At 44.4% G+C, this 25,178-nt stretch overlaps 4 protein-coding genes across 6 annotated transcripts; 1 reads left to right on the top strand and 3 right to left on the bottom strand.

The window, feature by feature from the left end:
* Positions 1–4,216: 4,216 nt before the first annotated feature.
* On the bottom strand, positions 4,217–5,913 carry LOC115748000 (probable receptor-like protein kinase At4g10390). The gene is made up of 2 exons (XM_030684349.2): positions 5,387–5,913; positions 4,217–5,147 (listed from the first exon to the last, which is right to left on the bottom strand). The coding sequence occupies exons 1-2, from the start codon at positions 5,778–5,780 to the stop codon at positions 4,402–4,404; spliced, it is 1,140 nt and encodes a 379-aa protein (XP_030540209.2). The 5' UTR covers positions 5,781–5,913; the 3' UTR covers positions 4,217–4,401.
* Positions 5,914–9,787: 3,874 nt separating this feature from the next.
* LOC115747967 lies at positions 9,788–12,336 on the top strand. Its single transcript, XM_030684304.2, has 3 exons — positions 9,788–11,023; positions 11,139–11,690; positions 11,790–12,336. The coding sequence occupies exons 1-3, from the start codon at positions 10,067–10,069 to the stop codon at positions 11,898–11,900; spliced, it is 1,620 nt and encodes a 539-aa protein (XP_030540164.2). The 5' UTR covers positions 9,788–10,066; the 3' UTR covers positions 11,901–12,336.
* A 1,831-nt stretch (positions 12,337–14,167) lies between these two features.
* Positions 14,168–18,901, bottom strand: LOC115747968 (ion channel TACAN-like). Of its 2 annotated transcripts, XM_030684305.2 has the most exons (9): positions 18,193–18,901; positions 17,990–18,081; positions 17,104–17,208; positions 16,933–17,012; positions 15,436–15,526; positions 15,258–15,365; positions 14,907–14,993; positions 14,467–14,535; positions 14,168–14,377 (listed from the first exon to the last, which is right to left on the bottom strand). In XM_030684305.2, exons 1-9 carry the CDS (start codon positions 18,884–18,886, stop codon positions 14,246–14,248), a joined length of 1,458 nt encoding a protein of 485 aa, XP_030540165.1. In that variant the 5' UTR covers positions 18,887–18,901; the 3' UTR covers positions 14,168–14,245. The 2 variants fall into 2 exon arrangements, with proteins under 2 accessions (XP_030540165.1, XP_048132009.1); XM_048276052.1 differs by lacking the exons at positions 14,168–14,377; positions 14,467–14,535 and having other exon boundaries at positions 15,179–15,365.
* Positions 18,902–20,799: 1,898 nt separating this feature from the next.
* Positions 20,800–24,894, bottom strand: LOC115747966 (probable methyltransferase PMT18). Of its 2 annotated transcripts, XM_030684303.2 has the most exons (7): positions 24,556–24,894; positions 24,305–24,407; positions 22,794–23,510; positions 22,394–22,604; positions 21,904–22,201; positions 21,328–21,795; positions 20,800–21,229 (listed from the first exon to the last, which is right to left on the bottom strand). In XM_030684303.2, exons 3-7 carry the CDS (start codon positions 23,487–23,489, stop codon positions 21,001–21,003), a joined length of 1,902 nt encoding a protein of 633 aa, XP_030540163.1. In that variant the 5' UTR covers positions 23,490–23,510; positions 24,305–24,407; positions 24,556–24,894; the 3' UTR covers positions 20,800–21,000. The 2 variants fall into 2 exon arrangements, with proteins under 2 accessions (XP_030540163.1, XP_030540162.1); XM_030684302.2 differs by having other exon boundaries at positions 24,305–24,894.
* Positions 24,895–25,178: the final 284 nt, after the last annotated feature.

Raw genomic sequence — 25,178 nt, forward strand, 5'->3', positions numbered from 1 at the left:
CATCGCCATCATCTTCTTCTTCACTGATCAAGCTATTGACTTTCTCACAAGGATCCGGTCGTTCATGTTAGTTCGGACTGTACTTTTGACTGAATCTAGGATTACTTACTCTAATTTTGACTCGGTTTGGCATGCAACTCTATATTGTAGACCAGATCATAAATATAGAAAACCAATTCTATATGGGGCACCGGTAGATTTCTGGGAAAGTTGGCAAGTGTTGAAAAGCGAGCAGAAATGAGATTTTAGGAGCGCTAACGAATTGATTAATGAATTTGCTGCTCCTTAAAAAGATTTAGGTTCGCCCAATGAAAAAGAACATATAGGGCACTTAGTCCAGTAACCGCGAAAGTTGGTAAATCGCTCTAATTTTAAGTTCGAAATTTCGTATGGGAGTCTGCAAATTCGAAGTGACAACAAGTTATACAAATGGAAGTTAATAGGTTAGTACAAAACTATGAAAATTTGCAAATCATTAGGAAAGAAAAAATTGATTATTTCATAATAGTATTGGAAAACAATCAACAAGATATTTTGGGGGAAAAAAAAGTCATTGTTTGTTTTCTTGCCAATAATTTTTCTACACTTAGCAGTAACACCTGTATCAACACTTATAGAAATTTACCAGCGTTTTTACCTCGGAATATATGTGCTAGCTTGTTAAGCATGTTCTTCAAAAATAAGTATTAGGAATACTTAGAAGCACGCTGCCTTTAGTTTCATCCGTTCTACCCAACACGTTCACATTGGCTACGTTTTGTGACTTATTCAAACTGATCTCTCAAGCTCAACAAGGAAGGACCGGAAAATTGTCTAGGAGGTCCTCAACCTATTGCGCTTTTGCCGGTTGTGCGCCAAACCTTTTAATCGTGCTAATTGAGACCTAAACATTTTCACGTCTTGCCAATTGAATCCATTCGACAAATTTTGGTCATCTTGCGTAGTATGGCCGACGCTAACTAAAATAATTTTAATAATAATTTGTTTTTATTCATTTTCTTTTTCCTTTTCTTTTTTTTTTCTCTTCTCTTTTCCTTCTTTTTACTTTATTTTCTTTTTCGTTTTTTTTAACATTTATTCTCTTTTTTTTTTGGTTAATTTTTAAAGAAGTCGAGTTGATGTGTATTGTTCACCATTGAAATATATTTCATATTTCGAAGTGGGCTCTGGCTAAAACTTAGGACAATTGATTGCATGCTCTCGCACGTTCATGGTAAGAAGCAACAGTGACACTCGCATGACTTCGTCCGTCCATGCTCAAAGGCACAAACACACGTCCTCGTCAGTTTCTTCTCTTGACGTCTCAGTCATTCTCAACCATTGATTCATGAAAAATGAGGTGCGCATCGACGGTTGACATTGACCGAGACATCGAACGGAGCCCTGTGCGAGATAGATGACCCAAGTTGTCATACATGGAGATAAGGGGAAAGGGACAAACCGAGGAGGAATCCATCAACCCCGACGACGTCGCAATGCATGCACAAGAAAGACGAACTAGCCAAGTTTATAAGTTATTGGAATGCATAGGGGTGGGGATCCTCTACATTTTTGGGGTAGTAAAGCTAGGGAAATTCCAATTAAATGCCCTCAATTTCTCAAATAAGAGCTTGAAGTAGATCTTATTTCGAATAAGGGTATAAAACGCCGTATTTGTATCAAAAAGAGCTTGACCGAGAGTATTTTCGCATTTTATATTTTCTGATTTTCTTTTGTTTTTCCTTTTTTTTCTTTTCATTTTCGCCGGTGGCCGGCCACCAGAGGGTTGGGTGGCCTCGCTCGCCCTAGGCAAGGTCGGCCCTCACCGGGGCAGGGCGAGATGAGCCCTCGGTGGTGGCCGGTAAGGCCACCCAGCCCACGGCCACCGAAGAGGAGGAAGAGAAAAAAGGAAAAAATAAGAAAATATAAAGACAAAAATATCCTTAATCGGGCTTTCTTTGAAATAGTGAGTGCACTTCACATCTTTATTTGAAACAAGATCCGCTTCGTATCCTTATTTGAAAAAATAAGAACACTTCGGGCTCGGCCCTTATTTGAAATTTTCCCCGTAAAGTTATGCCAGTCAGGAGCTCCACACATGATGAGCACAAGTGAGGTTTGGATGGCATTAATTTGTTTTCTCTCCTTTCCGTTTCGTTCCCTTTCTTTTCTTTTCTTTCCTTTTCTCCTTTTCCAATCTTCCCTTCTCTTCATCGCCGCCTCCGTTGCGCCCTGCACACTGTGCATACAAATACTGCGGTTGTCGACCTCCGTCTCTATTGCATGACTCTCGTCACGTCAACGTCATAACCATTGCCTTCGCGCGTGGGGTTGCAACATGCAATACTTTGAGGGATTTCCTTCGTGTTTGCCATCATTCAAATCTAGCTATTTGCCATTCATCGATAGATCTATCAATATGGGCCGGGCCGATCGGGTCATAATTGATTCGGACTCGAATAGACCCATTTAATCCATTTATGATATATTTATAGCAATTCAAATCTAGTAACTCATACCCAGCTCGACCTATATGCTTAAAATACTTCCATATTTAATCCAATTTGATAAGAGAGTGCGGAGTGACTGTGCATGAGATCAAGTGAGAGCAGGAGAGAATCAGAGAGGAGGGTTATGTACAAACTATAGACTCATTCGTGACTTATTTACGACCTATTTATGATCAATTTACAATTTATGTTATGTTTAAATCTATTTATTAAAGACAACTAACTCGTATAACAACTTAGCTCATTATATATGAGTTAACAAATGGGTTCATATATGATAAAAAAAAACACAAATGAGTTTAGAACTCATTTTAACAAGTCTATTCATTGCAAAGACAGAGGAGGGATATGGGCGACGCGCGTAAGGAATGATAGTATAAGCAAGCCCGTGACACCCACATTTAGGTAATGGTTACTTGAGCATGAATAATTAAACTCGGGACAACATGCTCTAATGCTTGTCTTGACTGCCAAGTACTTGAAAGCCTCATCAATTTGAAAAGGGAAAAGAAAGACGAAAGGGAAATGCCCTCTTGCTTAAAACGTGATTGGGCTCTGGGGACATCATCAATATCCCATATCTGAAATTCCTCCGATGTTATGGCCGCCTATTGCTAATCTATCAATTAGGAAGTGAGAATTTGGCATGATCCCAGGTAAAAGAACGCAATTTATGAGGCTGATAAATTCTTTTCTAAAAGTTTGTCACACCACGCTAATGTCACATCACGATTCGTACCCTAGAAGATGCGGAAAGAAGAGTGAGTTATAGACTGCTCGGATCGCCCTATGTGGTAAAACTTCTATTTAGTCTTGGCGCCTCACGGTGATCCTCGAATGAACATGGGCGGAGTGGTCCGTGGCCGCTAGAAGTGAATATTGAGCAGGCTTGGTCCCGGCTTGAGCTTTCGGGTCGGATCTATACTTTTGTTCGCATCACCTACAATAGAATTCTCATATGCAAATCTTCAAAGTGGATTACAATAGAATCCTCATATACAAATCTTCAGAGTGGATTAGGTTCGGACCCAATAGAGGCATGCCGGACTTTCTCGCTAAATGCACTTGCCCTAATCTACCCAAAAAGTGTTCATGCCCTTTGGCTCGAGCCCCACCAAGCTCGGTGCACCCGCATTCCACCAAGCTCATGATAAGGTAGCTCGGCTCCGGCCCTCGCCGGCTTTAGTGCGGGATTGGACTGCCGCGCTCGAGAGCCTCGGGCCTTGCGTAGAAATTATAAGGTTATCATAGCACATTCTAGCTGTATGTTAATCGCCAAATAATACATCAAAAACAACTCCGAATTAAGTTCTAAACTCCATATCATATGTGGTTGATATTACTTATTATATCATAAAAGCATATAATAATTAAAACATTATTGAGAAATTATAGTAGACAGGACTACCTAGAGAGAGAGAGAGAGAGAGGGTGCGTTTGTAATTTTTTATTTTCCAAGGTGAAGGAACACATTGAAAGAAGAAATAGTTTAGAGGGCCATATTAGGCGAAAATTAAATCTTCGAGGGCTAAAATTGTAATTAACTAAATTATACATTCAAAGGGAACTGGCATGGTGATTGACACTAGCATTCTTTGGGCTATTATTTGGAATCCGGACGATCAAACGCAGCATAAGTTATTGTACCGTAGAAATATTAGTGAAATCGTGAAGAAAAATGACCTCAAAAGAAGATTAGTGCTTATAAATTGTAAATAAAGGTAATCTATCGCATTTATGCAATTACAAATGTGACAAACCCTTTGCCAAACATGTCTCGCAAGTCATGACACACACGGCACGAACCTTGGATGTTCTCGAAATGTCAACAAGACAAAATCGACTAAACATTTGAAAATAGAAATCCACACGTTTACTTACGGCTCTCCATACAAACATAGTTCATGTTCGGCTATAGATCGAATGAAAGCTTGTGCTTCGAGTTCGAGTTCGAGTTCGAGTTCGCGAACGAAATTGAAGAGACCTTCTCTTTCATCATCTTCACCACGCAGCTTGCCGTCGGCCTAATTAGGGTTGAGTAGTCGAAACACGATCTCGCTAATTCAATCAATGCCCTCGCCTCCTCCACATCGAAATCGCCTCTCAATCTCGGATCCACCATCTTCGCAGCCTCGTGGACGTCCATATGACCGACGTCCTTAGCCATACGAGCTGCCATCGAGGCCAAAACCTGTCCCTTGTCTGCGCGGAACGCCTCCAAACCTGTCACGAGCTCGAGGACCACAACCCCGAAGCTATAGATGTCGTTCTTCTTCGAGGCTATCCCGGTCCTCAAGTATGCCGGATCGGTGTAGCCCGGAGAACCCATGATGAGATTCTTTCTCCTAACATAAGGAGACGATGAAGGAGACGACGATGGCGGCGGTATCAAAGATGAGAAGCCCATTTTTGCGGATCCGAAGTCGCAGAGCTTGCTGTCGGAATCACCGTCCAGTAGAATGTTGGAGGATTTGATGTCGCCGTGGATGATGTGGAGGGTGCATCTCTCGTGGAGATATTCGATGGCTCGCGCGAGCTGGTAGGCGATCTTCACGCGACTCTTCCACGGGAGGGTCGAGCGCTTATCGCCGCCGCGGCCGTGGAGGTGCTCGTGGAGGGTTCCGCTGGAGACATATTCGAATATAAGTGCACCTTGATCTTCATGAGACAAGATGAAAAGCATAAATTAGTTACCAATAAAGGTGTTCTTAACTTCTTCTGGTGAAATATAGCTGAAATCGAAATGCACAATTGTCAAAATCTCGACTTTGTTCGTGGAAATGATTTTCTTCCTATTCATATTTCACTAACTCAAAAGTAGTAATGAAGTTTGACAAATATTTTCATATTTTCGTAATTAAACCTGAATTAGGTACGTGAATGAGCGACGTGCCTACCTGCATCGTCGCAATAGCCAAGGAGCCTGACGATGTTCTGATGCTTGAGCCGAAGCAGCACGTCCAGCTCCTGCTTGAAGGCCAGGCTGAGCCGCTCAACCCCTCCACAGTGGACTTTGACGGCCGCCACCGCCACGGCAGCGGCAGAGCCTTCTTCGCAGCCACGGAGACGCCCCAAGTACACAGTGCTGAACCCGCCCTTCCCAACCACCTCCGCAAAACCCCCCGTGATCCTCTCGATCTCTCCCCACCCCAATCTCTTCATGGCCGCCCCCGCCGCAGCATCGCCGCACCGTCCCGAGCAACTCTCCCCGCCGTTGCCGTCCCCAGCGGCTCTGTCCCAGCGGCGGTGCCTGTTCAGCAGCTTGGAGCGGAGGAACTTCACAATGCCCATAGTTGCAAGCAGATCCGCGATTTTCAGATCGAGTCAACGTCCCTTCGCGGGCACTTTTTAAACGGGAGGAGTCGGTGAATTATGGGTCGTACTTTATGGTCCGTAGCTACCGGTGGGGCTCACGGCAGAAGGTTTGGTGCGGCTCAAAGTGAAGAAGCGAAGAAGGCGATGGAGAGAGAGAGAAGATCGGGCCAGAAGACAACGAGGGCGGCGTACCAGCTAAAGAGACAAAGAAGATCCATCGACGGATGCACTGTCTTTGAAATCCTCGGGCGACAACACGCGCACGGACGCATTGTTTTACCAGCCTTATTTTTTTAGTTGTCTGTCTCTTTTTGGCTTCTTCTTCGGTTCGGTGCGGTGTCGAGAATGGAGGAAGCCGCCGCGGGCAAGAACCGGACAGGCGTGACGAGGGTCGGAAGGTGTCCTTGAAGCTTCTTGATTCAAAGGGTCTTCATGGGGTTGTTAGGGCACATGTTGACTCAACTTTCTTTAAACTAAAGTGTAATTTTGTATAGTTTATCCGTATACATGAATGAAGCTTTCTATCTATACTATAATTAGGGAAAATGACATCATTGTCCCTTAACTTTTGTCCAATGTGCGATGTCGTCTAACTTTTGATCTATTCACCATGGTCCTTGAACTCTAGCTCGACGTTCAATGTCGTCTCCGAACTTTTAAATATTTACTAATAGGTCAGAAATCATATTGAACGAATTAATGATTTAAGGACGAAATAGCACATTGGGTCAAAGTTAGAGGATCATGTTACCCAAATTAAAAGTTCACGAACGACATCACACATTGGGCCGTAATTATAATTACGGCCCTTCATCCTCGATGCCACAGCTCCCCAGGGGCAAAAGCAACAATTGTGAAGATCTTATGAAATTTGCCATTGTGGATAGACAGACCATCTCCATCACTAACCTCTATCAACGATAGACTAAATCGAATCTTCTACATGAAAAATTCGGAAAAGTGTTGGTTTGTTGGCACGGACTCACCCACATATGGACACACTGTTTTGTTGATGCTAGACGAGTGATTCGAGGGGTACGATCACACGGGAGGTAGCCAAAATGTCGGACGAACAGAAACATATGGGAAGTAGTTAGGACCTTAATAAAAGGGATTAGTCGATAATTAATTTCGCTAATGAAGTGGTCGGTCAGAGGAAGGTTGCTTCTTGCTACTTATTCTGTTTAAGGTAATATGATAAAAACGTGAGCGGCATCATCAACTTGGAAAACGTGGGTGTCGTCTCTGTGGTCCGCCCGGGTGATCGCGTGGTCCTGGACGCTCCTCGATTAGCAATCGATCACGGTTTCGGGTGCTTTCTAAAATTTGAACGGTCTACTCCAGCTTGTGTCTCGCCAGTGTTTCGAAAATCGGTCCGACCGGTTCAAACGGGTTGTGGGTACCGACCTATTCACCATCCCGGTTCAGAATGCTCCGTCGGTGGTGGTAATTTATTTAATACAAACCGATCGAGAACCTATAAAACCGACTGAAACCGGTTGTACCATTTAGCACCGAGCATTATTCAATACAAACCGCCGAACCGAACTGAGATTTAAAGTTTGGTTTGGTTTTCAGATGTAATTTTAGAAAATCGGTTCATAAATTGAATTGGATTGAAAGTCGGCGGTTTTTTCTGGACTAAATTTATTTAAGTATTATTATTAAATTTTCTATTTTTATAGTCGGAAAGAAATCTTCGTTTCATGAAAGATGGATAAACAAAGATGCAAATTCCACAAAACAAGTAAATCTAAAAAGTGAATTAACTTGATGCAAACCGCAAAGACTCGCCCAATCGTCAATGACGTATCTATCATAGCATAAAAGCACAAACGGCGGCCAATTACCAAATCTCACATCATCAATAATGAGCACAATCCAAGAAATCCCTCTCAAGTAGCTACGACTTTGCCAAAAGACGGTGCGCACCTAGCTTCGGCGTCCCCAGCACCATCACCGTATAGAAACCACAACAACCCCCAGTAGGTTGAAAGAACATAGATAACGCCTTGAAAATTCAAGATCTATAGCTAGATCGAGATATAAGAGCACCAAAATCTAGATCTTGCTCTAGATCGGGAAGAGAAAAGCTGAAAGAGAGATATCAGCTTGTCACAAAATCACTTCTAGATAAGCCAGCTACTATAGCAGCAAAGAAGACTCGAAAACTTACGAAGCGTTCCACAACATGAAGTAAGCATCCAGGGGCCGGAGCGAGCGAGCAAATCCGAAGAGGAGAGATTCTTCCGAGACACTCATGCCTGTACTTTACGTGCATTCTATTAGATGTTGTTGGCCTTTAAAGAGCATTAATTAGCTCACCTCAATTTAGAAACGCCCGGTTGGACCAGTTCTACCAGTCAATTCTCCGATGAAGTCTACGATACGGTTTTCAAAACATTTATTCTCATATGGGAATCCCAAACGGACAGGGCTGTCGTTTCGGAATTTAGGTCCATGGCAATGCAAACAACACTTGCAACAAGATAGAAAAAAAAAAAAAACTTGAAGGCTCTCCGTAGCAAAAAATCAAAAGCCCGGGAGCAGCATAGGCCTTATCATAAGCGGGAGGCGGTTCGGGTTAGCTACCGACCCGGCTGCGGCGGCCGGATCCTAAAAGTGTGGTTGGTACATGTTGAGAATCTTGAGATGCGAGGAACGTCGTCGTTCGTTTGTGATCGGGGCTAATATGCGGTGGCTAGAGATGTGGTAATCGGGGCCTGTTTGAATACCTGACGAATTCTTGTGGGCAGTTACCGTAGATGCACAGGGTCTGTACTTTTGGACGAGGCGTGAGGTGCCTTGACTCGACTTCGGGGAATCAAGTTCGAATGAGACGAGCTTGCCGTCTGAGTAACTCGTTACTGTCAAATGATATTTGCAACATAGCTCCCGTCCAAACATGTGACTTTGGATTTCTCGAATCGGTGAAAGAGATCGGACCAAAAATCGCCCACGCCTGGACCGTGTAAACTATGGCATGATCTGACCCCAAAAAAAAAAAAAATTTGGGCATGCATGTCAGATTCAAAAGAAAAAAAAAAAGTTTGTGGCAAGCACGTCCGAACATAAATAAACTTTGGCAAAGCGCTTAGGCATGCATGACAATAGTTCTATTTTTCTATTCCGAAAAAAAAAATTGAAAGAGAAATCCGTTTGGCAAGGTAATGCCATTCTTTCTACTTTTGACACAAACCTTAGCCGAGAAATAGTTTTAGAACATAAATAAGAAATATACATTTTTTACTTTCCTATTTCTAGAACATAAACAAAAATGAAAATTCTTTTCATTGCTCTCTCTCTCTCTCTCAAGTCCTTGCCGATGGTTGCCAATCGCCTGTCGCCAATTTGAGTTCCTCGGTCTCCTATTACTGGATGTCGGTCGCCATCCGTTGCCGCCCGCCTCTCTCGTTCTTGCCGCGTGCCGTCGGTTGCTAGTGGCCCTCCACAAGTCTTCGATCTCCCGCTCCCGCTCCCCGTTTGCCATTCGCCAGTTGCCGGTCGCCTTCCACCGATCTCCGGTCATCGATCGAGGCCCAACGGCATGCAACCGTAGAAATTTTATGATGTTATTGAACGAATTTGTGTTTCGAGAACACAAATTATATATCGTTATCAAACATGTGTAAACTCGTCCAGGATATAGAAGTAGAAAAATCTATTTCTGATAAAAAAAAATAGAGCCCTAAAAATGGAAAGGTTGTCATTCGCGCCATTAAACTCCCGTGAACCCGTTCCGTCTGAATCATTGAATACTCCAGGCTGCTGGACGTGGATCCAGTAAGATCTGACGGTCAGAAAAGAGTGAGCTCACGTAGGACCGTGTACAAGCAAGAGTCGCTCGCCGGCGGACACCGCGGCCGTTCGCCGTTCATTATTCCGTTTCGCGGCGACGAGCTTCGGAATCCCAAAAGATGTCTCGAAAGAAAGAAAGCGACGCTTTTTAAACCAACGCTAAACCCATTTCATTTCAAAAGGAGGACAGAATGTGCGATTAACACCAAAAGATTGCACGGAAGAGAGAGCGCGATTATCGTGCTTAACCCTCCCCTCTCAAACCTCCTTCTCTTCTCTTCCCCTCTTTCTTCTCAATCCATCGTCCTTCGTCTGTGCCACGAAGATTAGGGGAACAAACCCTCGAATTCCAAACTCTCTCCGTCTCCGGTGGTGGTGGCGGTGGTGGCGGCGCCTCCCTCGCCAGGCGAAACCGTCGCCCCCGCTCCCTCGGCGCTCGCCTTCCGCCATGAGCGTTGGCGGCGATGGTGACGAAGAAGGTGCAGACTCCCCTGCCGCCATGCGCTCAGGACCGCCGCCTGGACTGCCGGGCCTCCCGGCCCCGCGGGAGCCGCCGGTGGCGCCAGGGCGGCACCGGGACCGCCGTGGTCGCGGTGGCCGCGCTCCTGATCTCCACCGCCGCGTGGCTCGCGCTCGTCTTCTCCGGGACCACCGCCCGCTGCTGGCACCGGTTGACGCATTTTGAAGGCAGTCCTCGTTCTGTCTCGTGGCGGAGTCATTACTCCTCCGATCTTCGTTACCCCGCTTCGTCGCCTCCGCCGCCCCCTTCGCCCCCGCCTCCGGCGCGCCGCAACGGCAGCCTCTCGGGAACGAAGCCGATCGCGGAGCAGTTAATGCTGAGCCACATACTTTTCGGAATCGCTGGATCGTCACGGTTATGGGAGCGTCGGAAGGAGTATGTGAGGCTCTGGTGGCGACCTGAGGAAATGCGCGGCCACGTGTGGCTGGACGAGCAAGTGTCTCACGACGACGATTCGCTGCCTCCGATCATGGTCTCGGAGGATATTTCTCGCTTTCGCTACACAAACCCTACCGGCCACCCCTCTGGCCTCCGTATCGCTCGTGTCGTCGTAGAGAGCTTCCGCTTGGGCTTGCCGGATGTGCGGTGGTTTGTCCTAGGAGACGATGACACTATCTTTAATGTCGATAACCTTGTGGCCGTTCTTAGCAAGTATGATTGGTCTGAGATGGTTTACATTGGCGCTCCTTCGGAGAGTCACTCGGCGAATACTTACTTTAGCCATAACATGGCGTTTGGTGGTGGTGGGATTGCGATTAGTTATGCATTGGCCGATGCATTGTCCAAAATTCAGGACGAGTGCCTGGAGAGGTATCCCAAGCTGTATGGGAGTGATGATAGGCTTCACGCTTGCATTTCTGAAATTGGCGTTCCCTTGACGAGAGAAAGCGGCTTCCACCAGGTTTTTTACTTCACTCAATTCGTTTAAAGGAGGATAATGTAGTTGTTTTATGTTATGGAGTTTGGATTTACTTGAAAATCTAGCCGACATAGAATTATGTTTGATGTTCTGGCAGTGGGATATCCGTGGTAATGCGCATGGACTTCTGTCATGTCATCCAATTGCACCCTTTGTTTCAATTCACCATTTGGAAGCTGTGGATCCATTTTATCCAGGGTTGAACTCTTTGGAGAGCTTGAAGCTATTCACGAAGGCTATGAAGTTAGAACCTAGGAGCTTTTTGCAGCGATCGATCTGTTATGACCAGGCACATCGTCTCACATTTTCGGTGTCGCTGGGTTACGCTGTTCAAGTGTTCCCAAACATTGTGTATCCCCGTGAATTGGAGCGGTCGGAACAGACTTATGTTGCCTGGAATAGGATCAGTCACAGTAGTGAATTTGACTTGGATACGAGGAATTCATTAAGGTCGCTCTGCAACAAACCCATTCTGTTTTTCTTGAAAGATATAGGAAGACGAGGGGATGCTACTGTGGGCACGTATATGCAAGAAAGAGGAATAGATGATCTGAAAAGGAGAGTCTTTTGCTTTCTGCGGTCACCCCCCCTGCATAACGTGCAGATTATCAAGGTCTTAAGTTATCCACTGAAAAAGAATTGGCATCTGGTGTGTTTTCTTTTTCCTTCTTAAATTACTGGTAGAAACTTGGTAGTTTTTTGTTTGTATTTTGCTGCTAAAGTTGCATTCCAAAATGTTCCTGGACAGGTACCACGTCGATTATGTTGCCAGACAAACCAAATTAGGGGTGACACTCTCAGTTTATTTGTGGGCCAATGTGAGAGTGGAGCTTTAAATTCAGTCATAGATAATTTGTGACTGGTCAATGGGGACGCCTGGTCTAGGGACCTCTTGTCGAGTTAAAGAATTTGAGCATAGAAGCCGGATCCCACAATGACCTTCCAAACTGCCTCTGATTTTTCATGGCGTAACAGTTACCGACTTCTGGCCTGTTGATTACCTGCTTATGCAAGGTGCAATCCATGGACGAGGCTCATAATGCAGTTTAGTTGATTGAGTTGAAGATGACTGTGCAAACACTTTATCTCCGGATTACATTCTTTGCCTTCATTTTGTTTAGAAGGTTTTACAATGATAAATGAGGATTTAGCATTTTGATATTGAAATTGCTGTTGGAATGATAGATAGAATACCAAAATTAGCAATGTTAGCTTCCAGGTATGTAATTCGGAGATTCTGTTGTTGTTAATAGCCATTTCCCAGTAAAAGGTTGCTCGGTAGGATATATTGTCTACCTTCTTTCTTACTGCTGTTTGTGCCTCGACAGAATTTATGTGGCCTTGACATCGTATACACAGACAACTAAAGCTTTCCTTCTTTGTGATGGTGCAATGGTCAGGGAAATAATTGCCCAAAGCCAGATGCAAGCAGGCTAGAAAGTTGAAATGGGAATTTCGTGGATATTTGACCAGAGTGTTTCCATTTGACAAATGTAGGAAGCAATAAGTATGCAACTTAAATAGGACCAAATATGTTTTGATTTATTCAGGCACTTCCATACTGACCAAAGTTGGACCAATGAGGTACTTATGAGCTGGATGGTAATATTACAGAAGAATCAAAAATTAGTTTCGCTCAGAATTTGGAGTAGCTAGATGCTACAGTACTGCCTACATTCCTTTTCGCATACGTTAATACCTTTCAGAAAAACTGATTTGTTATCTGGTAATTTTTTTTTAGTCGAATTTAGATTGCAAGAAATACTGATGCAGGATATATGCAATCTGACCAATTAAGGCAAATACTATACAGTGTGGTTTCCTTCTTCTCCTTCTTTTTTTCTCTTCTGGTGTGGAGGGTGTTGGTTGAGGGTGCCTTCAGTGGAAAAGGTAACCAGATGCTACCTTTTGACAACTTCCAACTTCCCTGATTGTAGACACGTTACTGGAACCCTCAGTGTGGATGCAGGAAGAAAAACTGACCGGTCCTTTTGCATGGGCTTGTCATGCACTTGTAACTGAAAATCGTTACGTTATAGCAGCATTGGAAAATTCAGGACTTACTACCGCTGTATAATGTAAGCTAATCCATGCAAAACTGTTCAAATCATGCTTATTAATGGGCTATTATTTTCAACTTAGTGTTTGTCATAAGGTTCCCCAGGATGCCATTTTACATTGCTGAAGAGTTGTTGCTTATTGACACTCCTTCATTAGTTATATGTTGCTGCGCTTCTTGGTCCTTTTAATTTGGTAATTGTGTATGTTAGGAGTTTTTTTAAACCACTTATTATGGCATCCTCCATGGGCATGTTTTGACTAGATGTACCTGTTGTGTTTGCTTTTGTTGGTGTCGAGCCAGGTGGTAATCTCACCAAGTTAAGAGCTTGTAAATCGCGTTAAACCAAAGCCTATGTTGGCCTTAGAACATGATAATCTCCTTTGGACTTTTTTCCCCAATATAACACAATAGCAGTGATCTAATTATTCGTGTCTACCCTGTTTCTTACAGGAGAAGCCCGTCTTTCTCTTATTTTTCATCTACTTGTTTGCTATTTAATGTCTGTCATATAGATACTGGTGTTGGTGTTGCAAATTTTTCTTAGCTAGATACCAGGGAGTAAGTTATAATATTTGTGCCAGCCTGTGAACTTTGCCGTCCCATTTTTGGACTGTCGAGAGCATTTGCGAAAATTGGAGCATTTGTTGAGGCTGCTTTGCCTTTCTTGTTGTAATGCATATCTGAGGATATGTTCTGTCAAAAGCTCATCAATGCCATTACAGGCCATTCAGGGATGAAGATGTCCTCAGTTGACTCATGCCGACCCAAGGGATAGTGGAGAAATAGATGTGCGTGGGAGCACGGCTCTGAACCGTTGGCACGGCACTCTTCTTTTGCCCGAAGAAGAGCAGAATTCGATTTGCATGACGTATCTAGTAGGAGGTTACGGCGAGGTGCAATGCACAAGTCGCGAGTTTTCGCGGGGGCTCTTAAGCTGTTTCCATTTGTTTCATTCGGTCGTTCAGGATATGATACATACTTTTGCCATTTTTGCTGTTGATATCCGAAGTTAGCCTGTCGTTATTCGGAGGACGACTTAGCTGAATGTCAGAAAAACGAATACATGAGTGGGAAAAGAATATGAAAAGACAATCAGGGAGCTATGTAAAGGTCAACAACATACAGTTTCAAGGCGCCTAGCCCTAGTCTAGTTCCTGCTTGCTCTTTGTTCTCTTCATCTTTGCCTTGAACCTCGACTTGGCCATCAGAGTCTGTACGGTGTTCGCAAAGTTCCCGACGGCCATCAGAACCAACAGGACCCCACAGAATATCACCTGCCAAGCTCATTTTCAATTATCTGTTAACAGCACAAGCAAGGATCAATCCACGTTAACGCAAGCGACAGTGATAGAAAGCACATTACCTGCCATTCGGAAACTACCCCGACCAATGCAGTTTGGAGCAGCAGGAACCCCACGTAGGCCTCAAAACCCTAAAGTCGAGAATGGCGGACACATCTTAGCCCAGCGAATTTCCACACGATCCACAATACTTGTATCAAAGTAATCTCATGCATCGATTCAGCATAAGGATTTCAAGTTAAGACATGCAAATGCTTCACCATACATCATTCGAGGAGGCCAGCCTTTTAATGAAGTGATTATCGTTATACCTATTAGTTGGACTTAGACCACCTAATAATTTGTCCACGTTAGCGACAGATCCAAATATACATCTCGCTTAATGCTAATGACTAAGTCTCGCAACAAGCAAGGTGAGTAGTACAGAAACTGCTCTTCCAGTTCAAATTCTTCCGTCGACTTTAGAGCATCAGTGCATATTGGCCATGTACAAAGGGATTACCTGCATAATGAAAAGAATAGGACAAAGAAGCCATAACTGACCATCCACGCCTGCAGTTTCTCCCCAGACAACATCCATTCTCTTAGCCTGTAACAAGCACACGATGAAAGATAGTCACCAGCAGAGGTATTTTCGTATTTAAAATGTTATTCATGACAAAGCAATGACAATCTCTATCACGAGGAAAGAAAAATGAATGTCCACGATCATTTTTACCAAAAGATCAATACGACTTATCAAGAATAAATATTAAAAATTAAAAATTAAATGACCGCTCGAGAAATATTCCATGTCAGCATCATTCAACCACAGCATTCATAGTCCTCTTCTATAAGCAGAGTCATGTGACACCTTGCCCAGTGCAATGCGTGTGTATAGTCTCTGACGTTGATATCTATTCTGTAGAAGCATCGCGACCCCTTGCATTATAGCCCATTGAAGAAAAAGTTGCACACCCCTCTGTCCAGGATTCATCTAATTAGGCCCGAAAGCAGAGCAAGTCAATTACTGGTTCTACAGCAAAACTGACCTGCTTTTGCGCACAGTTTGGTTGTCCTTTGATCTCCCAAGTTAGGCTGACAAGGGCCATAATCATTGCACAATAGTGATGGTATATCCACCTGAAGATGACAACTCAGTAAATTTGATCGAATGCTCTCTGTATCGCTCGAGGATAATAGAGAGAAATTCGATCAACTGTATCGCTCAAGGATAATAGAGCGAAATAAAGTCAGACATGCTTCCACATTATCATCGAACCATACCACTACCTATATAATTCAGAAGAAAGATTCAGAAAAATCAAACATGTAGATTACAAACACGTGCTCAGTTAATCTCTCTCTCTCTCTCACGAGCACAGGAATATGTCTCTCTCAAAATTCAGTTTAACTCTTGGTTTAACGTGAGTAAAGAAAGCCTCAATCGCACTCCTCACAGTCTCTTCAAAAACATATGAAGATCCTATGCAGAACTGTTCATGGAACAGAATGTCAATGTGTTTTTTGTTAGCAATCACAAGATTATACATCAAAGAAAGCATCTCGTATCTTCCTTTGCTTCCAATACTTCGAACAATTCAAAGGCAAAATTCAATGACTTCTCTACAACACATGATCTACAACACCTCCTCATTCCGTTGTCCTTCTCATTTGCCAAGATGGTGTAAATCCTAGCACCCAAGCAGAATGATAGCTACTTAGAAAGCCCAAGCAGAATGATAGCTACTTAGCAAGCTTTGACTGTAATCACTAATAGTAATTGTCCGCAGAAGAAAATCATGATTGACAAATATCAGCTAGAGAATAAAAGGTGACTCGGATTTTACTATGGGTTGAGACAATTGCAAATGCCTTTTCTTTTTGCCCATTGGGTTTTGCTAGAATTACAATACATCATAACAATACATGCACTGAGGCAAGCACATGTTTCTACTAGAGAAATCACTGTAGATTTGCTAGCAGTAGTTCTGCAGTGATCTTAAGGGTCATCTCTAGTTTCTCTAGTTAGCTACTGAGAAAACTGCTAAGGATGAAAAACAGAGAAGTGGAACACCAATGATTTTATTTCTTCTACTTCTCTTTTTATTTTATTTTATTTTTCCGGGTGGGGTAAGTTCTCAAAAATACCATCTAATACAGCACATTTTCATCTGGCATTCTTCTTGGCTGCAACAAGCACTGAGAAGTTCGACATCCAATACTGGGTACCATAAAAGCTGAACTGCAGAAACTTCAATATGTAAGAAAAGAGCGAGATTGCCTTCCCTACTGTCATCCTCATGACCTTATTTCTCTTCTAATTGTTCCACAAAGTACGGTTCTTCAGCTCCTAGAAATATCATTCTACAAATTTCTTCCTTTTGAACAAACAATAACTCAATGTTCAGTCATTACACATCAAGTTCAACGTAGAAGAAGCGTAATTCATGAAGTACTCACGTAAATCTCCTTGGATATTAATACATGCCGAATAAAAAGTAGAACTGCAGAGCAGCTCAAAGGAAACAAGCATATTCTTCACTCACCAGGGCCTAATATCACTTCCGTTGATGCTTAGTATATTTTCTCTCAATGCCAAACCAGTGTAGAGGAATAATAGCCATGCCTGGCATGCGTAAACCCACGATTTGTTATGCCCGATTCATTCAAATATACACAAAACCTTCAAACTGTTCGAGAAGCATGTAAAGCAGTACCTGGTACAGCTGAACAGGAAATGCTGGAAAACATCCATCCCACAGCCAAGATCTCAACACTAGAAGTGCCGACGGGAAAATGAGAAAGAGGAGAGCAGTTCTATCCTGTTACAAACAGATTGTGAAATGAGCGAATCCAAATTACGCAGCTCCCCACTCTTTCGGAATGGGCAATAGATGCAAGATTAACTAGTGTGCAATTAAAATTATCATATGTGCCTACAAAGAATACCGATAGATAGAACATACTCAGGTTGCTTCATGTAAAATTCCCATGGCATAATTAATTTTGATATAGGATTGCAATTATCTAGCAAATGCTTTTATAGGCAATCAGCCTGCCAGCAGAACTAAATTTGCTCCTGGCATGAACAAGAAAGGACTTTATAGCAATCCGTACAGTGCTCGCTTCATGTATCCAGTTTTACATGCCAAAAAATCTGGATCAAAAGTCAAGTGGAGGAGTCTAACCTACTTTGATTAAATGAGCTGTGGCAAAGTGGTTGAAGGTACCCGATGGGATTTCCCTCTTTCTAAATTTTGATTCATACATTAAGTAGCTTAGCTCAGGTAACAAGATGAAGTACATCCAAATGAGCTTGTTCTGACTAAAAATTGCTGAGACCTCCGTGAGAAAACAAAAGCTCTCTGATTTCTGTTAAATATTGCCCCAAGGCAGTGACTCCACAGTTCAAAAACTCAATCACTACCTAGTGTGTCCACCGAGAATAGTCGGTCCAGACAAAAAACAAACGATTACGAATAGCGAAAGTAATGAATCGTTCAAATCCAGCCAATCCCGATCTCCAGAAAAAAGGTAGGAACAAGAAGTCAAAATACTCGGCATAAGGACAACAAAGAACTGGAACTGAAATGGGAACATTACTCTGTAACTGTTGTACTCTTCCTTGACTTTCAGCTGCACCTCTTTCCTCGCACGCACGTTGATCGGGCCCAGAAACATCCTCACGAAGCCGCCTGCGCGACACGGTCATTCCATCATCCACCACCACCAGACCGTAGACGGCAAGGACAAACGGAACCGGCGGCAGAGAGGAAAGGAAAGAGAAGGATCCGAGTCAAACGCACCTTGAGCTTTCGACGGAAGAAACGCCGACGCATCCCCGTCGGCCATGATGCACCTGGCCCTCTGCAGCTCCTCCTCGAGCCTGTCCGCGAGCTTCGAATCGAGCAGCCCGCTGCTCGCCTGAGCACCGATGGAGTCCCGGAGGCGGCGGATGGACGAGTCGAGCGCGAGCGTGCGCTGCCGTATCGACTGCTCCTCGCCCGACGAGAGGGCGACGTGCGCCGCGGCGGCGTCCTGCAGCTCCTTCGCCTGCTCCACCGCCCGCCGCACCTCCTCCTCCATCCGCCTCTCCGCCTCCTCCGGCCTCGCTCCGCCGTCGCCGTCCATCACTGGCCGCGACCGGTCCCGCGGCCGCTCGCGATCTTCGCGAATCGAGCGAGGTTCGTCCGGAGAGACTACCGGTTCGTCCGCGCGCGCGTGCTCCGGATTGCGTCGCGGAATGTGAGTGCGAGATGCATTGATGGAGGCACACGCATCTCCGCGGAGCCACGTGGAAGCGATCTCTGTCTCCACGGATCGAGAAAATATCGGGTGCTCGAGTCTTGCCATGTCAGCATCGAGACACGCCACACAGAGAACGCCACGTGTCCAACGCAGGTCCCACCCGTCAGCAATTTTTGAAACTCCCGTCTCCGTCTCCGTTGCCGCCGTTACGTCCCCGCCCTCCGCCTCTCCCTCTTCCTTCTCTCTTCCCATCCCACCTCACGACCGACGTCTGCTCTCTCTCCACCTCCCTCCCTCCCTCTTTCACCTCACGACCAAGACTAAGTTTCAGAAATCGTGGGACGAAGTTTCAGAGGAGGCGGCGAACGAACGTGGACGCCGACGGGATTTGAAAGGGTTCTTGGAAATGTGGACGACGTTTCCAAGGAGAAAACCGGGTGATCAGACCGCCGACGGGCTCTTGGAGGCGACAGCGGAGGCGCCTTTGTTCCTTGGAGACGAAGTGGAGCTGTCGCGATTCTGGAAAGCGAAGTGAACAGGGGTTGAAAATGAAAAAACCGGAAGCTTTTGGTCTTTTTTTTTTTTTTGGGTCCAAAGGAAGCTTTTGGTCTTTGGTCGTGAGGTGGAGTGGGATGGAGAGAGAGAGAGAGAGCAGACGCCGGGGCAGATGGAGACAGGTGGGACCCGAGATGGACACGTGGTGCTCCCTGTACGGCATGTCTCAATGCTGACATGGCAAGATTGGAGCACCCCAGTATTTTCGCGATCACAGAGTGAGCGAGGGAGAGAGTCGAAGGGGAAGCAGGTCCAACAAAAGAAAAAGGGCAAAAAACATTGAAGTAAAACAAAGACGTGTGAATGGGAACATTAACTGTATTAATTGCACAATCATTCACCCAGGTGCAGAACTGCCACGGTGGAGAAACATCCTTAATCGGAAAAAAGCTGCATTTGATCGACAAAATTAAGGATTATGTCTGTGTTGGAGAACCCACCCGGATGTTATCATAGCAATTCCGGAAGATTTTTCCAAAAAGCCGAGGTATCTCAGTTTTATCAATTCAATCCTAAATTTTTTCATTTTATGTCAATTGAGTCCATTTAACTAATTTTGACTGGAAATCACAAACGTGGACGTAAACGATCCTATGTGACACGGTCAATACCGACATGGACAAAAATAATAATTTTTAATTAATTTTTTCTTTTTTTCCTTTTTCTTTCTTTTCTTCTCTATTTTCCTTTATTTTTCTTTTTCTTTTTTTTTTTTTTCTCTTTCCTCTTTCCTCAACCAGCCATTGACCAGCCTGGCTCCGTCGGCCTCAGGCAAGGATTGTCCTCGCGTATTTCCCTCACCAGGCAAGGCAAGGGTGACCGACGCCCACCTAGGAGAGGGCGACCCTTACTAGGGGCCGATGAGGGCAAATTTTGCTAGTAAAGGTGAAAGCGGCCCTCTCTCAAGGCCAGCGGAGGGGAAAAGGGAAGAAAAAAAAAGTAAAGGAAAATAGAGAAGAAAAAAAAAAAAAAAAGAAAGAAACGGTAATTATTAAAAATTTGTTCATGTCGGTGTTTGTCATGCCGCATAAGACAGTCGGCGACCACGTAAGCAATTTTTGGTCAAAATTAGCGAAATGAACTCAATTGAAACAATATGAAATAGTTTAGAACTCAATTGACAAAACCAAAATATTTATAACCGAATTTACAAGATTGCAACAGATTTAAGATTTTTTGGATAATTTTTCTGTGCCTACTCTTCGGCTCCATGTTTGGTCAGACTAGAGAATATTTGGTTCGGACAGTTGACCTGCAGGCCCAGACTTAGACACCCATTCTATTAACATGCCTAGGATCTTCATTCAACACCATGTTCCCATCGTAAAGCAAGCAAATTGTGGACAATGAAGGCGCCTTGAATTGAGAAAGATGGACGAGCGCAGGAACTTAAGCCGTGAATGCCGGAAATCATCAATGAATACCTCGTCAATGCACCAAACATTCTTGGCAAAAACGGTGAGAAACAAAAAAACGAAAATGTACAGAGACTAGAATGCGATGTCGGAAATCTAACTATGACGAGCGAGCAACGACCGGCGGCATGTATAGAAAGCACTCACTCAGCAACAGGCTGATGATAATGCAATAGTGTCGGCGATGCAGCGATATAAAGGCGCGAATGAAATATACCTTATCATTTAAAGTTTCTCCCATAGCATACAAAACTATCTGATTTTGTGCCATCAGAAGGCATTGGCTGTTTTACCAACTAAAAGTTATCACAAGAAGAATTCTAGAGGAGAGGCGGGGAAAAGGAGAACCCGATTAACTCCAACCCAAAAATCATATGTATAGTACAACAATGCCTACTAGAGCTGTTTCTGCGACGGTTTGCCGGTCCAGTAAGATTTCACAGCGACAAGAATCTTCTCGGGATTGAACGGTCCGCTTTCGTGGTCCATGATCTGGCTCGTCCATCTCATTCCATCTGTTATACTCTTGATCTTTACAAGGACTTCGACCGTGTCCCGGAATATAACAGTTCCTTCAGGCCTCAAGATCCGGTCCATCTCCAGCAGGATGTATGTAACGTCACACCTTAAGAAAGCAAGCAAAAAGAACAATTTCAGACTAGGTTCCAAAAGAACGTATTTTAGCATAAGGGAAATGAAAAGGTGTCAATCGCGATACTTTACCTGTCCTGATAGATACTGAACAAGCCACCGGCATGGATGAGATCATACGTTCTCGGGTATGTTGAGAATGCCTCGCACCAGTCCTGGTAGGTGCCAATGAAACCACGCTCATAGATCACTCCAAGAGTGTCGTGGTTATTGTCCACGGGCACCACATTCATGACCCACACGGGATATTTAGCTAGCGCAGCTGCAAATCCACCGAGGTTAGCATTCATATCCATCACATTGCGGTACCGTCCCTGCGTTAGAGGACTAATTATCCGCTTGTAGTGCGACACCCGGTCCTTCCATAATTCATTATCCTCCTTGTATTTCTCAGCAGTGATTCCTGGTATTGAGCCGCTGCTTATTCTTGGGGGGACGGCGAAGGCACGCTCTGGCCATTTCTCCGCTGCGCCACCAGCTACTTCGTCCGAGCTGCTGACTTCTGGCAACGGGGTTATGCAAGTTTCCATTTCTCTGTACCTGTAAGGCACAAAGACCACACAATTAGGAAGTTATCCATGAACAAGTTACCGTTTGAAAATAACTAATGGGCTTTCTGATTAAAAGAGGAATGGTGACCATGAGTACCAAGCATTGTCAGGGTTGTCTGCCTTGCATATGTGAGGTGTTTTTATAACGCTCCGGCTCTTGATGCATTCGATGTGGTTGATAGGCTTTTGCCAGATCGCAAGATCATCCTTTTCAATCACCTTCTTCCAGCATAGGCGCTTGGCGACGTCCTCTATTGAGTCTTGCTCTTGCTTCAAGTCTTCTTGGGTTCTTTCCCAGCCTCTCCAGTACTTTTTCCAGCGGATTGGGGGGCCAGAAAGAATCCAATAACCACCGGGCCTCAGCACCCTGTCCACTTCAATTAGATAGAGTCCATCTGCAGACAGTTCAACCCCGAGCAAAGAAGAATTAGATCATTAAACACATAAGAGAAGGCATAAATAGATGAGAATCAAAGGCCGGATTAGGAGTACGCAGCATATATTTGATCCTAGATGATTGGTTCCGCATGGAAAGTACTGTGATTGCAGAATTTTATGGATCGAGATATGAAAAATGAAATGCTTACCAAAATTATTCCATGGAATCAAGCAACGGGAGCAATGCGCCATGTCAAATGCTCTGGCTGGGTAAGGAATTCTTTGGGAAGCCATGATCCCAATCATGGCCGGCACTCCTCGCTCCAGAGCAAACTGGACCTGCGCCTCATGAGTATCCCTTGGGGCAAAAGACATGGTTAGGATGTCCCTCTTCAGCAGGTAAGCACCCCAACTTGCAACCTGACCAACCCAAAGGCTACATCACCATTAGCAATTACATCCTCATTACAGGAGAATAACAATTTGATGAGAATCCAAAAGGTACAACCCCAAAATTCGCAGTCAAAAAACGCTGTCCTCAACTTTCTGCAGAAGGCAGAACAGAACCAGAACATGAAACTACACTGCCAGAGATATCAGATCACTTACCCCGCAGCCCGTATCAATTGCAGTTCTAATTTTTCCGCTCGTAAGAGGTATCAGCTCATTAATATCATCTATATACGCATCGGCACCACGAGGAAACATGGTTCCTCCTCCGGGGAATCTGAATCGATCGCCCTCAACTTGGATCCAATTCTGCACAGCCTTCTCGATGCTGAGCTCTCTGTGAGGTATATTGTCGTACCATGCATAGTCTCGGCTCTGAGGCCATTTGAAGGGGGTCTTATACTTTGGTGGAGCAGGAATCAGACACCTTAGCAATTCGTCTTTCTTGGGGCAATGCCGTTCTCGGTACTTCAGCATTTTCCTATCGAACTTCCTCCCCCTCTGCGGATCTTGGCAAGGAGTGTATTCGCTGTAGGACATATCACATGCAGGAATCGTCTCCACAGCATCGGAGTCATTGATGGCGACCTGATGGTGGCTTTGGAAGTCCAACGAGAACGACTCTGAAGATGAAGAGAATTTGGTGGACTGGCCACCGCCTGCATTGGGGTTGTCAGTATCACATTTAATTCTGGTGTAGGCTTCGGACTGATTGTTTGGGACAGGCGTGCTCTGCCATGCTCCCAAAACGTAGAACAACACACAGAGACCGCTAACGCATACTATATAGGTGAGACGTCTCTTCTTAGATTCGATGTGATGATGCTTCGGGGATCCACTGTATTCCTTGGCCATTGGTACGATTGTTTACGATCTCTGCAGAAATTCCGAGAAACCAAGAATATTAGACTCAATAACATCAGCTAGGAAACCAGGTTGATTTATATAACTACAAACATTTTGTCTAAAGCCTGAACTTGGCCTAAAAACTCCACAAAGGAAAAGTGGAAAGAAGATTCTCACTTATAGATGATCCAGCTGCTTTTACTCATTGCTATATTCTCTGCTTCTAACATCAACCATGATTATCGGGCTCAGATTAAGAACAAAGGCAAAACAATTGCTCAGAAATGGAGGTTATTAAACTTAAAATGATCCATATCGTCCAGTGTTGACTTCGAGGGCCGATGGGTTAGCAAACCTAGCAGAAGATGGCCATCAAACGGTGGGAACAGAACACGGAGATGTAAGAGAAGATTCAGAGAACTCACGGATAAATGGAAGCCAACAACTAGTTTTTGACTTGAAAAGAAGGATTTTTCTCGTCTCAGAAGCAGTCTTAAGAGAAAGAAGAAACCCCCCAAACACCAGAGAAATCGAAAGTACAATAGAAAAAAGAGGGGAAAAGTTGCACTTTCAAGCAAATAACAGACCACCCAGTTGAAACTCCAAGTGGATGTTTGCCTCTCAACTCTCAAAGGCCAAAGCTTTACCTCTTTTAAACATAGATAAAATGAAGTAAACAACAAAGCGCTCTCTCTCTCTCTCTCTCTCTCTCCACTCTGCAAATACCACCTTCACCGGATCCATGTCGAACCAGCAGAAAACATCTCATCGGCGCTCAACATCATCTAAAGACAAACAGAAAAAGGAGATAAGAGGCCACCCACCTGGAAAAGATTCTCAGCTATAGACACTCCTGGAACGTTTAACCTTCAAAATCGAAACGGGCATTGGGAGGCTTTGGTGCTCGGGGTCTCACTTCTCATGTTACTTCATGGGAAAGGAAGGAAGGGAGGATCTTTTAGCGGAACCCAGAAACCATGAGAGCTTGGGAAAGCAAAGAAAACAACGGGAAAATGAAGAAAAAGTATGTTCCTCTGTTTGCCTGAATAAAGAAAAGCTATAATAGTATCATCACCTCATAAAAAGATCTCTTTTTTCTTTTCTGTTTCCGTTTGTCTTTCCGTCATTGCAGGAGGGGGGAGGGAGAGTGGTGACTGGTGAGTAAACAAGTGAGAGAAATGTGGCAAACCCAGAAGGCAAGAATGTATTTTTAGCACAGGGGTGAGAGAGAAATGGACACAGAAGGGGCTGTGATTGGATTTAGTGCCTTGTCTCTTTTTGCTTATTAACTATTCATCTCCTCTAATTAAGGAGAGAGAGAGAGAGAGGGGATTTGGTCTAATGAACAGAGACGATGAAGGTCCGAGGGCAGTGAGGATTCACAGGAGACTGACCAGCCTCAATTTCCTCTGCACCCCACCTTCCCCCCCTTCTCTCTCTCCCCTCTCCCTCTCTCTCTTCAGATTAAAAAAGAATACTGTTTTTTACTCCTTCGGGTCCCTGTTGCTATTAAATGATGGAATAAAGAAAAGGAAAAGAGGACGGTATGGTGGGGTGGGGGGGGGGGGATTCTCATCTTTCGAGGTTCCTAATCCTACGATCAACATGGGTCTAAAAAGGCAATGGCCGACACTAATCGTCAAAGTTGCCATTTTTTCTCTAAATCGCCACGCTTTCTCAGGGCAAACAATTCAACGC

This window comes from Rhodamnia argentea, chromosome 3 (assembly GCF_020921035.1).
Source record: "Rhodamnia argentea isolate NSW1041297 chromosome 3, ASM2092103v1, whole genome shotgun sequence".
Taxonomy (NCBI): Eukaryota; Viridiplantae; Streptophyta; class Magnoliopsida; order Myrtales; family Myrtaceae; genus Rhodamnia; species Rhodamnia argentea.